Genomic DNA, 13,688 nt, shown 5'->3' on the forward strand with positions numbered 1-13,688 from the left:
GACCAGACTCGAGGGTTTGAGGCTTAAAATAGTGCACCAAGTCTAATATAATTGTAGATGCCTAAGAAGTATAGGTAAAAAAAAAAAAAAAAGTAATTTCCTCCCTTTTGATCCTAAATTAGGTTATATGGAGTCGGATGCTGTATGATTAGTTTCGGAAAAATATAATTTACAAATTCGTTTATGTCTTTTGCTGTGTGAGTGCTGTGTAATGGCAAAGAGTTTTGGACCCATACTGCATTTTTCAACATATTTTTCTTTCTTTTCTTTTTTTCTTTTTGAGCTTATTTGGACTTGTTCCTCTTCGCTGGGATAAAATGATGCTCAAGAAGCATAAACGAGCTGGTCATACAACTTCATTGTGACTCTTTGATGATACTCGGTGGCCCTTATGTCTGTTCAAAGTGCTCTCAAAGTTTCTAGAAAGAGTGGAATTCCCTACTGACGCAAAATAGTCATATGTGGTCAGATCAGCTGATGTGCGGAACATAATGGGATATTCTCACCTGTATGTAGCTGCTGCAAACACAGAATCGTGAGTATGTGTCGTAGTTTTATTCACGTATACAAGTTAATACAAAGCAAAGTGTGTTTTCATGAATTAGTTCCCTAAAATGTCAATGACTATTGTTTGCTGGTTTAGGAGTTTTGCTCCGCCCCCCGTGTTTGTCGTAAACCTGGCTCCTGGCTCCAATAAACCCGGGCTAAGAGCGCCCTGGGCTCGCCTCCTTCTCTAAGGCGATCAATAGGATCTCAGGCGCACTACAAGCACTCTCTTACGTAGACATCCACCAAGGAGAGAGCCGATACAACAACACGGTTGATCTGCTCAAACACAAAAATCTACCTGCTTTCTGAATCATGTCGTTGAGCCCAAAGCACACAACGCCTTTTTCAGTGACAGATATTTTGAGTCCAATCGAGGAGACCTACAAGAAGTTTAGTGGCATGGACGGCGCAGGGAACCTAACCTCTCCACTGGGAGCCTACCGACAGCCTCAGGTGTCTCAGACCGGCATGCAACAGCACTCCATGGGCCATAACGCCACGGTGGCCACCACTTACCACATGCCGCACAGCGTCTCCCAGTTCTCCCACAGCGCAATGGGAGGATACTGCAATGGAAGCATTGGCAACATGGGAGATCTTCCGTCGTACCAGGAAAGCATGCGGAATAGTGCAGCAGCAACAGGGTGGTACAGCGCCAACCCTGATCCAAGATACTCCACAAGTAAGTTCGATTCTCCTTTTATCAACACTTTTCACACTTTTTTTAATCTTCGTAAAACCACAAATGAATTTTGAGAGTGACCGTTAAAAACGCACACGACTAACCTGTAGTTTCTTTTTGTTTGTTTTTTATATGTTAATTTAAAAATGATATATATTGTCCGCTATTTTACAAAATATCTTATTTTAAATGACTGTTTATGCTGATGAAAACCGAAAAGGAGATCATTCTTTGGCTCAGTCTGACTCGACTTTTTTAAAATTTTGGAATAAGAAACAATTTTAAAGCAATAATTTGATAATTTATTATTATTATTATTATTATTATTATTATTATTATTATTATTATTATTATTATTATTATTATTATTATTATTATTATTATATGTTTTTGTTTGTTTATATTTTCCAACTTCAGCCAATAATCAATAAAGACTACTTCAGGCGAAATAGTGTTCTCCTCTTCTGTTTATTGAACGCATGTATATGTATGTATATTTTTAAGTTTCTAGATTCATGGGACCTTCCACAGGTATGAACATGACCGGCATGGGGAGTCTCACAGGAATGGCGGACGCCACCAAAGCCATGCCGGCTCTCCACGCTGCGCCCAGGAGGAAACGGCGCGTCCTGTTCTCACAGGCTCAGGTCTACGAGCTCGAGAGGAGGTTTAAGCAACAGAAATACCTGTCTGCGCCTGAAAGGGAGCACCTGGCCAGTATGATACACCTGACGCCGACTCAGGTGAAGATCTGGTTTCAGAACCACCGGTACAAGATGAAGCGCCAGGCCAAGGACAAGGCAGCGCAACAGATGCAGCAACAGGACGGTTCTCTGTGCCAACAGCAGGCGCAGTCCCCCAGGCGCGTAGCGGTGCCTGTTCTGGTGAAGGACGGTAAACCGTGCCAGAACGGCTCAAATACGCCAACGCCGAACCAGCAGCAGGTACAACAGAACCAACAGCAAAGCCAACAACAGAGCGGAGCTGGAGTCGTGCTCGCATCCTCCACCAACAGCCTCAGCCAGCATCAAAGCCAGCAGCAGGTGAACACTTTGGAGCTGGAAGAGATGTCGCCCAGCCCTCCCTCGCTGCACAGCCAGCTGAACATGGCACAGATAGACACATCTGCTGTAGATTACACCAGTAACATGGTCAGCTCAAACCTCCTGTACGGCAGAACGTGGTAGGACCTAATACAGTACTGTCACTTTCCACTTTTTCTATGTGAACCTGCGGATGAGCCCATGCAAAACAAAACACTGCAATACATACATATATATATATATATACATACACACATATATATATATATATGTATATATATATTCTCGCTGAGGGCTTAAAATGGGGCCCTTTGGCTTTGGAGGGTGTTGAAGTGGGCAAGGGGCGCACAGAGGCGCACCAGCTGATCAGGGCACATTTTCTTGACATCTCTGACAGGGGAGTCTATTTTTGAACTTTGCAGAAATGGCCGCCCTTCAAAGCAATTATGTCGTTTCTGGACCTTTTGTAATCCATGTTTTGGACCTTCCTCATGATGTTTTAAACGTAGTCTATGTTGGTGAAACAAAAAGGAATGCTGCTTCACTTGAGTTCGGACTGGGGGAGAGGTGGGATCAGGTTCGAAGTACACTAAGCCACCACTCCTTATTTGCGGTGATAACCTGGTATTTTATCATATTAATATTGTAAACTAATGTATTCATTTAGACTTATTGAATAAAGTAGGGACTTGTATATTTGGCTAACACACAAGAATGCGTTTAACTGTATAATAATCGTTATTGCGTCCACTTTTATGTTTTCTTTATTCTTTTGTAAGTTAAAAAGGAACAAATGCGTGATGGCTGCTGTATATGTTTCAAAACCAATTGAACGTTAACAATAAATAACTTGAAGTGTGAGAGCTATTCCTGAACAAGTAATTTTTTAAAAGGCATCTGTTTTGGAGTGCATTTTCATTATGTTGTGATTGAGACCAAATTGAGCTGGAAAGCAAGGTCGATGAGGGAGCCAGCATTGTTCAGGTGACATTTTGGAGGGCTGCCTTTCATGGGAAATGTCTGCAAGAGTCTAAGACCGGGAAATCACCCTTTTTTTAAAAAAAAACAAAACAACAAAAAAACTATCACTTTTTAGCAGCCTCGATCTTGGGATTAATTCATACTTCACTACATTAATAGATATTTTTTTCTTTCCTTTAAATCAACTAAACAATTCAATCATATTGATCTTAATCTTTTTAATAGGCCCAGACGTTGGTTTTGCGCTGTGCAATTGGCCAATTTTATTGTGAATGCAAGCGTCTGTGGAATGCACAATGATCACCAATTATTGGAAATGGGAATCTTATAAATAGTAGGTATAGTATGTAAAAGAACGAGATGCATGCTCCACATTATTATTATGTGACCTCAGAGTTAATGACAGTAATCACAGAACAGCTATTATTATTATTATTATTATTATTATTATTATTATTATTATTATTATTATTATTATTATTATCACAATAAACATTTGTATCATCGTTGTAAAATCAAATAGGAACAATTGTATTATTACTTTTGTTATATTTTATATATTTTTTTAATGAATTAATGTTGTTGTTTTTTATTATTCAAAACTGAAAAAAGAAGTCCAAATTATGTTTTATTAGTAAATGTAATTTAATTATAAATGGGGGGCTGTGTTGTAATCCGTAAAGTTTTAGGAATCATTTTGACGACTCACAGAAAGTATGACGAGGATATTTCTCTATTAGCTAAATTATTGACCGTTATTATTTAGAGTTAAATGTCATTTATTTGCAGTTAATTTTCTTTTATAAACCCACCTTTTCTCTGTAAAGCACAGGACCAGAAAGGTAACATGAATCTAAATATAGATAAAGAGCTAATACTGGGTCTTGCTCTGTATTTACTTTTACTTGATTAATGAAATAACACTGATATATCCACTTATTTATTTCTAAAGCGCTGAACGACACTGTAAACATATTCAGTAGGCTACTTAGTGTTATTCACACACACACTCACGTTTGCACGGACTGGCCCTGTTCTGTTTAATCTCTGTCGAAGGTGAATGATTTGTGCAAACAAATTCCAAAGTTTTTAAGGTCATCACTTAGCGTCGTTGTCCGTTCCCCTTTGCTTCTGTCCTCCAAAAGCTTTTTCCACACCAGCGGCGGCTGATAATAGAATGTAACATTTCATTTCCTGTGGTCATTTAAACACGTTCAGAAATTACTTCTCAATCCCCTTGCTGATGACACCCTGCGATGGTGATGATGATGGCTATCAGTGTGTATCAGTGGAGACCTTGGAGAGCCTCCATTTTCAACCCCTTCACATACCTGGCAGCTGTATGTATATGTGCTATCATCCCTACACTTGAAGGAAGCGCCAGAGCCAATATGCACCTGACATTTGGAATTGAGCGTGGCAACTCTATCAGAAAGGAGTTTGATAAGAGCATTAAAAAGAGAAATGCATTCCACAATATACACTATGATGCTGCAAGATGCTTCTGATAGATTTTGTCTCTAAATTGAGGGTATGAATGAGCTGTCAACAGAGCTTTTGATGGTGGACCACATGAAATGAAAGTGGAGGTGAAGCCATTCTTTTCTCTTTTCAATAGCCATAGTTATGGCGCACTAATAGGCTATGCTTGGTAATCACTGGCTATTGTGCCTGTTGCTTCTCTCAGTTTATTGGGGGGGTACCTCTCTTTGTAAGGATATATGAGACAGGCTGGGCACTGTAATTGGTGCTGGCATCATCATTTCTATGTGGAAACTTTCTGGAACGGCAGTTGCTGCAGTGCACTCTTACCTCTGTGTGTATAGTTGCAGAACCAGCTTTAAGTCCTTGCTAACAACGTCCACACCCACACACATTTGCACGCGCGCACACACACAGTTCACATTTACATACACAAACAAAGCAACTGAATAAGTTAGACATTGTGTAAAATTGCCTCTGTTGCAAAAAGCAGATATTTCCATCATGGCTGGAGGAAGTCCATCACTACTTCAATGTCATGTTAGCACAAAGCACGGAGCGGAGGATATTCCATTTCATGGATGCAAAGAAATTTTTAGACTATTCGTCTCAGGTAATTGCAGGTTGCACTGCATAATGTGAACGTAGAAGGAGTCTAAGCTTCTGTCTCTGTAACCCCCCCTCAACCTCCCCCTGCCCAACTCTCTTCCTCCCCATTATTCTACTTAATATGTCAGAAGGTCTGATCGCAGAGAAACCTTTTCAAGTCCTATTGATGTGTTCCTCAATTGACCATGGCGACCTAGCAACCTAGAGAGCGCTAATTGGCAAAGGCTTAACGTGATTGGCTGCATAGTTTACACAGAAACACAGGCCTAACATATAACCATCATCATGCACAAGAGAGTGCTTTTTGTCTTGTTTGTTTTGTTTAGAGTTTTTTCTTTCATTTAAATATATATGATGGCAAATTGTTTCATTTTGTTAGTCTCAACTAAAAAACAATATTTTGACCTGGATAACTTTAAAATTTTTCCTGAAACGCACACATGTTTTTGGGGAAGAATAAATGTAAACAAATGCTTCATAGAAATGTGTTATTCGTTATGATTATCATGATATTGATTCAGTAGGAACGTGGGCTTATGGTAGCAAGTTTAACCTCCGCTTCTATTCCTCCTTCCTAGAAATAGTCCTCAAATCTTGCCACTTATGTGAAATGATTAGGAGAGGTGAGGTCCGCTTTTTCATTTCACTGAAAAAATGAATGCATTGAATTGGCAGGTTCTGAGACGCACAGAGCAAGATTTTAATTAGTGTATTGCCCTCTTATTCTGCCAAGGAGAGACAGTCTTTTTCTTCTCTACGACAAACCTGTGCCTGCGTGATTTGTTTGGTTTCGACAGAATGAGTCACTGAAAGCTGGATATCTTTGCCCCAGAAAGCAAAAAGTTCTCTAATTCCAGCCTTTTTCAAATGGGAAAAAAAATAATCATCTTCCTACAGAGTGGGAAAAACAACATTTCAAGTAGGTCATAGGACTCTGAAAGCATTTCTCACTCTAATAGATTTTCATGAAATTAAATACATGAAACCATATTTTTAACATTGCTTTTGGTTTGACAATAACATCAAACTCCACATTTACACACGTGGTTATTTCTATTCCTGGGCTTCCACTGGCTAATTCCACTGGTTACTATGAATACCATTTTAGCAATATTAGGTACCTCAGGACCAAAGCAGAGGCTATTCACAACTGTCTATAAGAGAGTGGGGGCAGAGGTTGAAGAACCTGGTTTGGAGTGTGTGTGCATGTGCGTGTGTGTTTATGTGTGTGTGTGTGTGTGTGTGTGTGTGTGTGTGTGTGTGTGTGCGCAAGGGGGGGGGGGGGGGGGGCATCCCTTATTAGAAAACCATGTCACATTCTCTCTCTGTGGTGACCAGACCCGCTACACTGCCAGTAATCCCCCTTCCAAGTCCCACTATGCATGTTATTCAATTCTCTCATAAGTATTTAGAGAAACTGTTTTCAGTTGCTACTAATAGCTACTGACCTCCAGTGACACAGACCAACAATAGGTTTGTCAGGCCTGAAACGCACAACTAAAGAAGCTGATTAGAAACTCAAGAGGTTTGAAGCAAGAATCAATGGCTGCTCTGTGCTACCACAGTGCTTCCAGCATGGTGCTGATGATTGTGGGACCTCCATTAGTTATGCCTCATTAAGTCCCACAAACTGTTCTTTAAGAAAATTGGTTTAGCCAGTTCTGAAATCTATTACGGTTTTGAATCTCACACTGATTCTGTTTAGACAGCAGTTTGGAGGAAGACCTTGTTTAGTCTGCAATAACTTTTTGAGAAACGTTTGAAAGCCTTTGACCTTCAGTCAGTTTTTGTGTCCTTTACCTCCTTTTAATAGAAATAAATTTTAGGTCAAAATTAATAATTCCCTCATTTATATATACATATTTTTTTTAAATCCTCATCTAATTCTTTAATTTTACATTTAGGCGACATGCTTTAATTACAACCGGGCCTCTGTGTAGTTTCAGGGTATTATACACCATACCAGTGTAATTTAAATGTAGCAGAGCCTCTTTTGGCCATAGCTAAGAAATTTTACTTATCTTTATTAAGGTCATGTTGGGTTTCCAAACCTCAATATGACCTTGGTCTTTTATATAAAATATTTGTCGCCATAAAAGTGAAAGGAGAAAAAAAATGAATCTGTCAAAAGGCGTCTTGAATCCAAGAGTGCTGAAAGTTTAATTAACGCTTCTGTTTATTTAGGGGTTTTTTTTCTCTGGTCGGGGGGGGGGGGGGTGCCCCACCCACCCACCAGCACCATTTTTTTCTCCTTTACCTTGTTACACCACTGCATCACTTTTTCTGTTAAAGGTTTTGTGTTTTCTTGTTGTCCGGTGCAATCTTGTGTGCTTCTGTTTTCTCGAGTTGTTTAAGGATTAGTTAGGAGCCTCCAGCTTTCAATGAGCGGACGAGAGAGGACAATACAGACCATCTGAATTCTGTTCCATTTTTCGTCTTTTTTTAAACATGTAGCATCTAGGTTTTGTGTTTATCTGTATGCATGAGAAAAAATGGCTAAATAAAGTACTTTTGAAAACAGTAGGCGAGAGACTACAGCTTTAAACTCTAAGAGATTTGTAAGCCGGCCTTTATGCCTCCTTTGACTACACATAATATAATTTTACTCCATCCTTGGAATGGGTTTCAATCTATACAAAACAAGAAAAAAGGAAATTATACAAGCATGCCTAGAAGATATTTAATCATCTCCACATATGCAAAGAGATGTTTTTTTTTATATTCAGAAATATGAAAAAGACACATTCACAGGACAAAAGAGTTCACCTCCGTCCTTCGCAACACTCCTCTTTACTTTTGAACCAGCAAGCACTTTTCTCCCAGCTCACCGTTGCCACGGCAATGGCCAGCTGCCAGTCGAAGGATTACCGGTTAATAGGGCCAGGGCTGAAGAGCAGTTCAATGAAGGTAAGCAATGGATAAGATCAGTGTGTGCTGGTTACGAGAAAGTCATTTGTATGTCCGTAAGGGCGTTTTATTTGCTTCATTTCTTTTTATTGTTTCATTTCTTCTTATAGACACAGTTTATATTTATATTTTCAAAGCGTTGTTGGATATAAGGTCAGGAAATCAGCTGAGCGGGGGCAGCGGTTCAACAGTAAACCAGCACAGCAAACACGCAAATTAACACGAATGACAAAAGACAACAGAAACAGCTATCACTCGAGCTATGTCTGTCAAATTAAGCCCAGAAGGATGTAATCATTTCTTCAAATATAACATTCGATAATCTGCCCCCTCCAAAACACACAGGAGTCTCAATATAACTGTCCCAGAGGGCCACAGAGGCCAAGCAGGACCACCCACTTTCTTTTCAATTATCATCTTGCAGCAACCTGTCTCCTCTCCAGCATTCAGCAAGAGACACTGACTGCTCTCCAGAGGGAATTACAATTAAACCGCTGGTTGTTCCTCGAATAAACTTCCAGACTGTAGCTGACAATCTCAACTCTGTAGAGCATGTGACCCCAAGGACAAACAGGATTACGCCCCAAATCCCTTGTTGCTTTACTCTCTCCTCTTAAGTTACTGTGGTCTGGAGGTCTCAGGGTGGAGACGGGGAAGGAGAATGTGTGGACGGAGATGAATTCCATTTGAATTCTGCTTTTAGAGAAATTATTATGTGGCTTTTTTTTTTTATCCCAATGATCTTTTGTATGTTGAGGGTGGATAAAGGTTACACAGAAGAAGAAAAAAACACATTGGTGTGGTTTGAATGAAGTTTAAAAAAAAAAAAAAAAAAAAAAGAATGGCCGCAAAAGGCCATGAGATAAATATTTATGGTATGAACACAAGGACAAGGCAGAGTTACAAATCAGAATCAGAATACTTTATTAATCCCTAAGGAAATTATGTGTAATATATAACCCAAGTTTAAAACTATAAAAATGTGTTTAAAAGTTACCAATTAAATATCAATTTTAGGGGACGTGAACATGTTGGGAAGCCATTAAGCTTGAGCTCAACCTGAAAAGGTCTTTTTTTACATTGCAGACTAATTTGTGTCATTTCAAGTCACAGAAATGTCTGATGATGTCGTTACACTGGTTACAAAGGCATGACATTGAGCTCAATGCTATTTCATAGAGCAAATCTATAATTAAAAAATATATTTTTATTTTTATTGAATTATAATTTTTAGTTTGGGGACGATACACTGAGCATTTGCAATATTCTAAACATTCCCTACTTGCATTACTATTCAGAGTAGTCTATTATTTACTTGCAGCTTGCATCTTCTGTGTATTATCTGTCCATTAAAAGCTCATCAGTGCTAATAACCATCACACTGAGAATTTCTCTCAGGGATACCAATTAGGGAACAATCCATATGGGACAAACAGCCCTGTCTCAGATGGGAGTCACACTGGCCGGTGGGCCTGGAGTGTTTATTTGCCCTGCTGCAGCCAGCTGGTCATACGAAGCCACAGAAAGGGTACATTGACTCCACCCTGCAGGGGGTAGTGGCACAGCAAAAGGGAAATGGGACTCTTTTTCAACTACCCACTCCACAGTGCAGCACACCCAATCAAAGAGCCCCCAGACGCTTTTGTGGGGGGTGGTGAGTGGACAGGCGAAGGAGGGAGGGACAGTGAGGGGGTGAGTTTTGGGCTGCCAACCCCTCCTCCCACCGCTGTCCTGTCTGTGCAGCCAGCCACACTTCACATCTAATTAGCGGTCAGATCCACTGGCCCCTAATCAGCAGGACATGTTAAAACTGCCCTAATCAGGCCTAATCCTGGCTTTGTGTCACACACACACACCCCTGTTCTAGCTACTTACTCTGTCTGCAGTATTGATTGATGCATCATTTGGGGATTTAGTGGTCAATACACTGCAATCTGCAATGAGCTATGGGTTTGAGCTTCGTATGATGTCATCTAATGACACTTAAAAAAAAGGCCTAAACAGTAAAAGTAAAGCTGGCATGCGTGGTGTCAAACACCGTAGCGACGCTTTCTTTATACAGTCAAAACTAACTACGAGTAACAGATAAAAACAACTAAGTTAAACTGTGCTGTTATGTTAGTTAACGACTTTACTTTACAGCACAAGGAAGAAAAGTCATTTTTCTATTAATAACTATAATGTAATGTTGCCGAGTTCTGGATGTGTCTTTTGTCTCTGAGCTTTATAGGATGTCAACTTTATTCTGAAGCTCTTTGAGTTAATACAGATTACCCTCAGATGCCTTCATGTATTCTCTGCTCCAGTGACATAATTAAAAACTTCATCTTCAAAGGTTAAACTCCTTTAATAATCCCTCTGAATAAAAATGATTTGTTAACTTTGTGTGGACTGAAGTTCCAACAAACACAGAGTTTACACTGTGCTGAATAAAGACAAATCTGCACAAATAATAAAAAAATGAGTGAGCAGAACAATCGATTTCATTTAACTACATTATTAATCAGCTTTCATGCCTTGTGCTAAAACATCTTCTACTGCCTTACTCGTCTGATTAAACTGAAGACAAATGTATCATCTTTTTTTTTTTTTTGCTGAAATTGCTTAAAAAACATGTTTCCAAATGCTACCACTTATTATTCAAATTATTGAGCTGGTAATTTTGTTGCAAAGAATGCAGTAATTTATCACTTATTGCAGTCTTTTAGTCATTAACTGGACCATCGTGTTAATTAGACTCTAATGCAAAGACACTCAAAGATAGGTATGAATAATTATGTTTTACAGTGAAGATATTTTTCTTTCTTATGCAGATTATTCGGTGGTAAATTATGAGTACCGAGTACCGGTTCCTAAAGGAGACAGGAGGTAAATATAACAATGAGAAAATGCAACAAGAAAAAAACATTTTAAAAACTGTATCCTAGTGTTTCCTGTATATTTTTTTCACGCTATCACACTGACATCAATGCCGTTCATCTGCATCTAAATGGTGTCGGCCCTATTTGCTTGATTCCGTCAATTCAGAGACTACTTTAAGAAACTTTAGGAGGAAAAATGAGGTCGTCAACAGTAACAGTATGGATCCAAGTGCTGAGCTGTGGAGAATGGATTAGGTAATTACCATACTTTCCAGTGATATAAGGCCATAAATTAAAATCTCCAACAACTTCTCAAGTGACAACTCATCTAATCAGGGGGACAATCAAAGAGAGGCCATGCTGTTTACTGATTGCTCTAATCAAAAATGGCTTCTTCAAACACAGCTAATTGGTCAGTTTACTCACGGAACGGGAAGGCAAATGCAGAGGGGCTACTGTCGTGATTTGAAGGACCCAAATATCTCCTATTTGCATTGAGTGCCACCAGAATACACTTGACTCCCACAAGTTATCAGCAAACCAGACAATTATTCATCAGGCACAAATTGGCACATCAAAGTCAAATCAGAGAATTACCGTCAGGAAGACCCCAAAGCAAGAGCCGAGAGAGGGAAGGTGGCCTTTGATTGACCGCGTTGCCCTTCGTCCAATCTGTCAGCCTAAACTGTCGAGCTCACTCATTGACAGAAGGCTTCTCGTTGCTCTAAAATCACATAACAGTTAAAGTTGAAAATAAGCGCAGGAGAAAACAGGAAATCAAGGTATAGTCGTATAACATTAAAGTATTTGCTTCTTTTGTGAGCATGTATGTCAGAGTCAGAATTAAAATTGTTATTGCCCTTAGGGACAGAATTAAAAAAAATATTTGATTATCTATCTTTCCGTTTTCTTAAAAATGTATCCAACTTATCCCGATAATCAGAGGAGCAACGAGGTGCCAGTCCATCAGAAGACCAACACGGAAAAATTCCCTAACAGCCAATTTAAAATTATTAACCTAATGTGTCTTTGGACATTTGGGAGGAGCCAGAAGAAACCCACAGAGCTACAGGAAAGGCACACAGAAAGGAACGAGCCAGGAGGGAGGTCCAAACTGGAAAACTTGAAAGCTAAAAGCAGCATGATGCCTGCACCACATTTATCATTATGGATTTTATGTGAGAACACACTGAACTTGACTTTTACTTACACTGCTGAATTTCTAATTATATCATGTGCATGAATTCTGTCTTTGGATTTAACTTAATTATCCAGAAGATGCACTGAGTATAGAATCATTAATAGGCTTCCAATTCTGCTTACAGGTGCATGTTGAAGCCCCACTCGTCTGCTCGTGGTCTCCTGAGAGTTTCTCCTGAATTTGTTTAGCGGTTTTGTTTTTGTTAGCTAAATACTTAAGTTTGAGTTTCTGTTCCAGTTTTTTTGGTATCCAAGTTCCAAGGATTTGTTATTATTCCAACAGTAAATTATATTTCTGGTCATATTGATGAATCTTTAAGTCTCATTTTACACTTTATGATGATCATAAACAAATACCATAAATTTATTTGAGCGTCTGTGTTTTGGTTCCCATTTATTTAATCTGTAGTTCCCTGTTTCCTGCCCTCCTTGTTTTGTCTTGTCCTTTTGTGTTTCCCTTCATTCATGTTCAGTGTTTGCCTGTCATGCTTTATGCTTGTTTCAGTTGTTTGCTCATTTCCTGTTTTACTTTGATAGTTGGTTTTCTCTTGTGTCTCGCTTCCTGACTGTGTTAAGTACATGTACATGTGTCTTATTCCCCACCTGTGTCTTGTCAGCCGTTTGTGTATGTACAGTCGTGTGTTCCTCTTTGTTGCATTGCCTGGATTAGTTCCCTTATGTGTTGCTTTGATTCATTTCTTTATCTTTTTTGAAGGTCTGCAGATTTCAGTTTCATCCTTTGGACTTTACTGAAAGCTCACTTTTTGTTCAGTCTCCAGGGTCATGCAGCATCCTTTGAGTCATGATGGGGTTAACAAACAGGGCACAGAAGCTAATCACTCATAGCAATTTTCCAACCAGGCATTTTACCAAGCAGGCTCAAACGTCCTCCATCTTTAGGCTCCCTTTACTCTAGACTTAGACAGGACTTCACTAATCTATAATACTTTATTTGTTGCTGAACTCACAATAGACATTTTAGAAAACCTTGCACTAGTTTTCCTGTTTTTCCTGCTGGCCATGCTAAGCAGGTGGGTCTCGTGTAAAGCTTAGCTCAATTTTGACAAATGGACCCTGGACTATTCACTAATAGCCAGCTCACTGTTGTCCAGGTTAGTGGATGGTTGGTGGTTCAACCCCTGGCTGCTCCACTCACAAAGAATTCTTGGGCAAGACACTGAACCCTGAGATGCTCCTGATGCATTCATCAGAGTGTGAATGTGTCTGAATGTTAGGTAGAAAGCATAGACGTAGAAAAGCATTATACAAAACCCAGTCTGTTTACTATTTGTCAATCTGTGGTCAGTAATGCATTCTGGGAGTTTGTCTTTGCACTTGCCTATGATTGAGGGGTCAATTTGCCCCTCTCCATCG

The 13,688-nt window shown here is 39.5% G+C and overlaps 1 protein-coding gene across 2 annotated transcripts; it reads left to right on the forward strand.

Moving 5' to 3' along the window:
- Positions 1 to 533: 533 nt before the first annotated feature.
- On the forward strand, positions 534 to 3,666 carry nkx2.4a (NK2 homeobox 4a). 2 transcript variants are annotated; one of them, XM_026152285.1, is made up of 2 exons: positions 534 to 1,231; positions 1,736 to 3,666. In XM_026152285.1, exons 1-2 carry the CDS (start codon positions 862 to 864, stop codon positions 2,416 to 2,418), a joined length of 1,053 nt encoding a protein of 350 aa, XP_026008070.1. In that variant the 5' UTR covers positions 534 to 861; the 3' UTR covers positions 2,419 to 3,666. The 2 variants fall into 2 exon arrangements, with proteins under 2 accessions (XP_026008070.1, XP_026008071.1); XM_026152286.1 differs by having other exon boundaries at positions 1,763 to 3,666.
- The last annotated feature ends 10,022 nt before the right edge of the window (positions 3,667 to 13,688 follow it).

Source organism: Astatotilapia calliptera, chromosome 19, assembly GCF_900246225.1.
Source record: "Astatotilapia calliptera chromosome 19, fAstCal1.2, whole genome shotgun sequence".
Lineage (NCBI taxonomy): Eukaryota > Metazoa > Chordata > Actinopteri > Cichliformes > Cichlidae > Astatotilapia > Astatotilapia calliptera.

Coding starts and splice junctions, on each gene's coding strand:
- nkx2.4a (XM_026152285.1), top strand. CDS start 862: ATGTCGTTGAGCCCAAAGCACACAACGCCTTTTTCAGTGACAGATATT. Junction 1,232..1,735: donor TGATCCAAGATACTCCACAA/GTAAGTTCGATT, acceptor TATATTTTTAAG/TTTCTAGATTCATGGGACCT.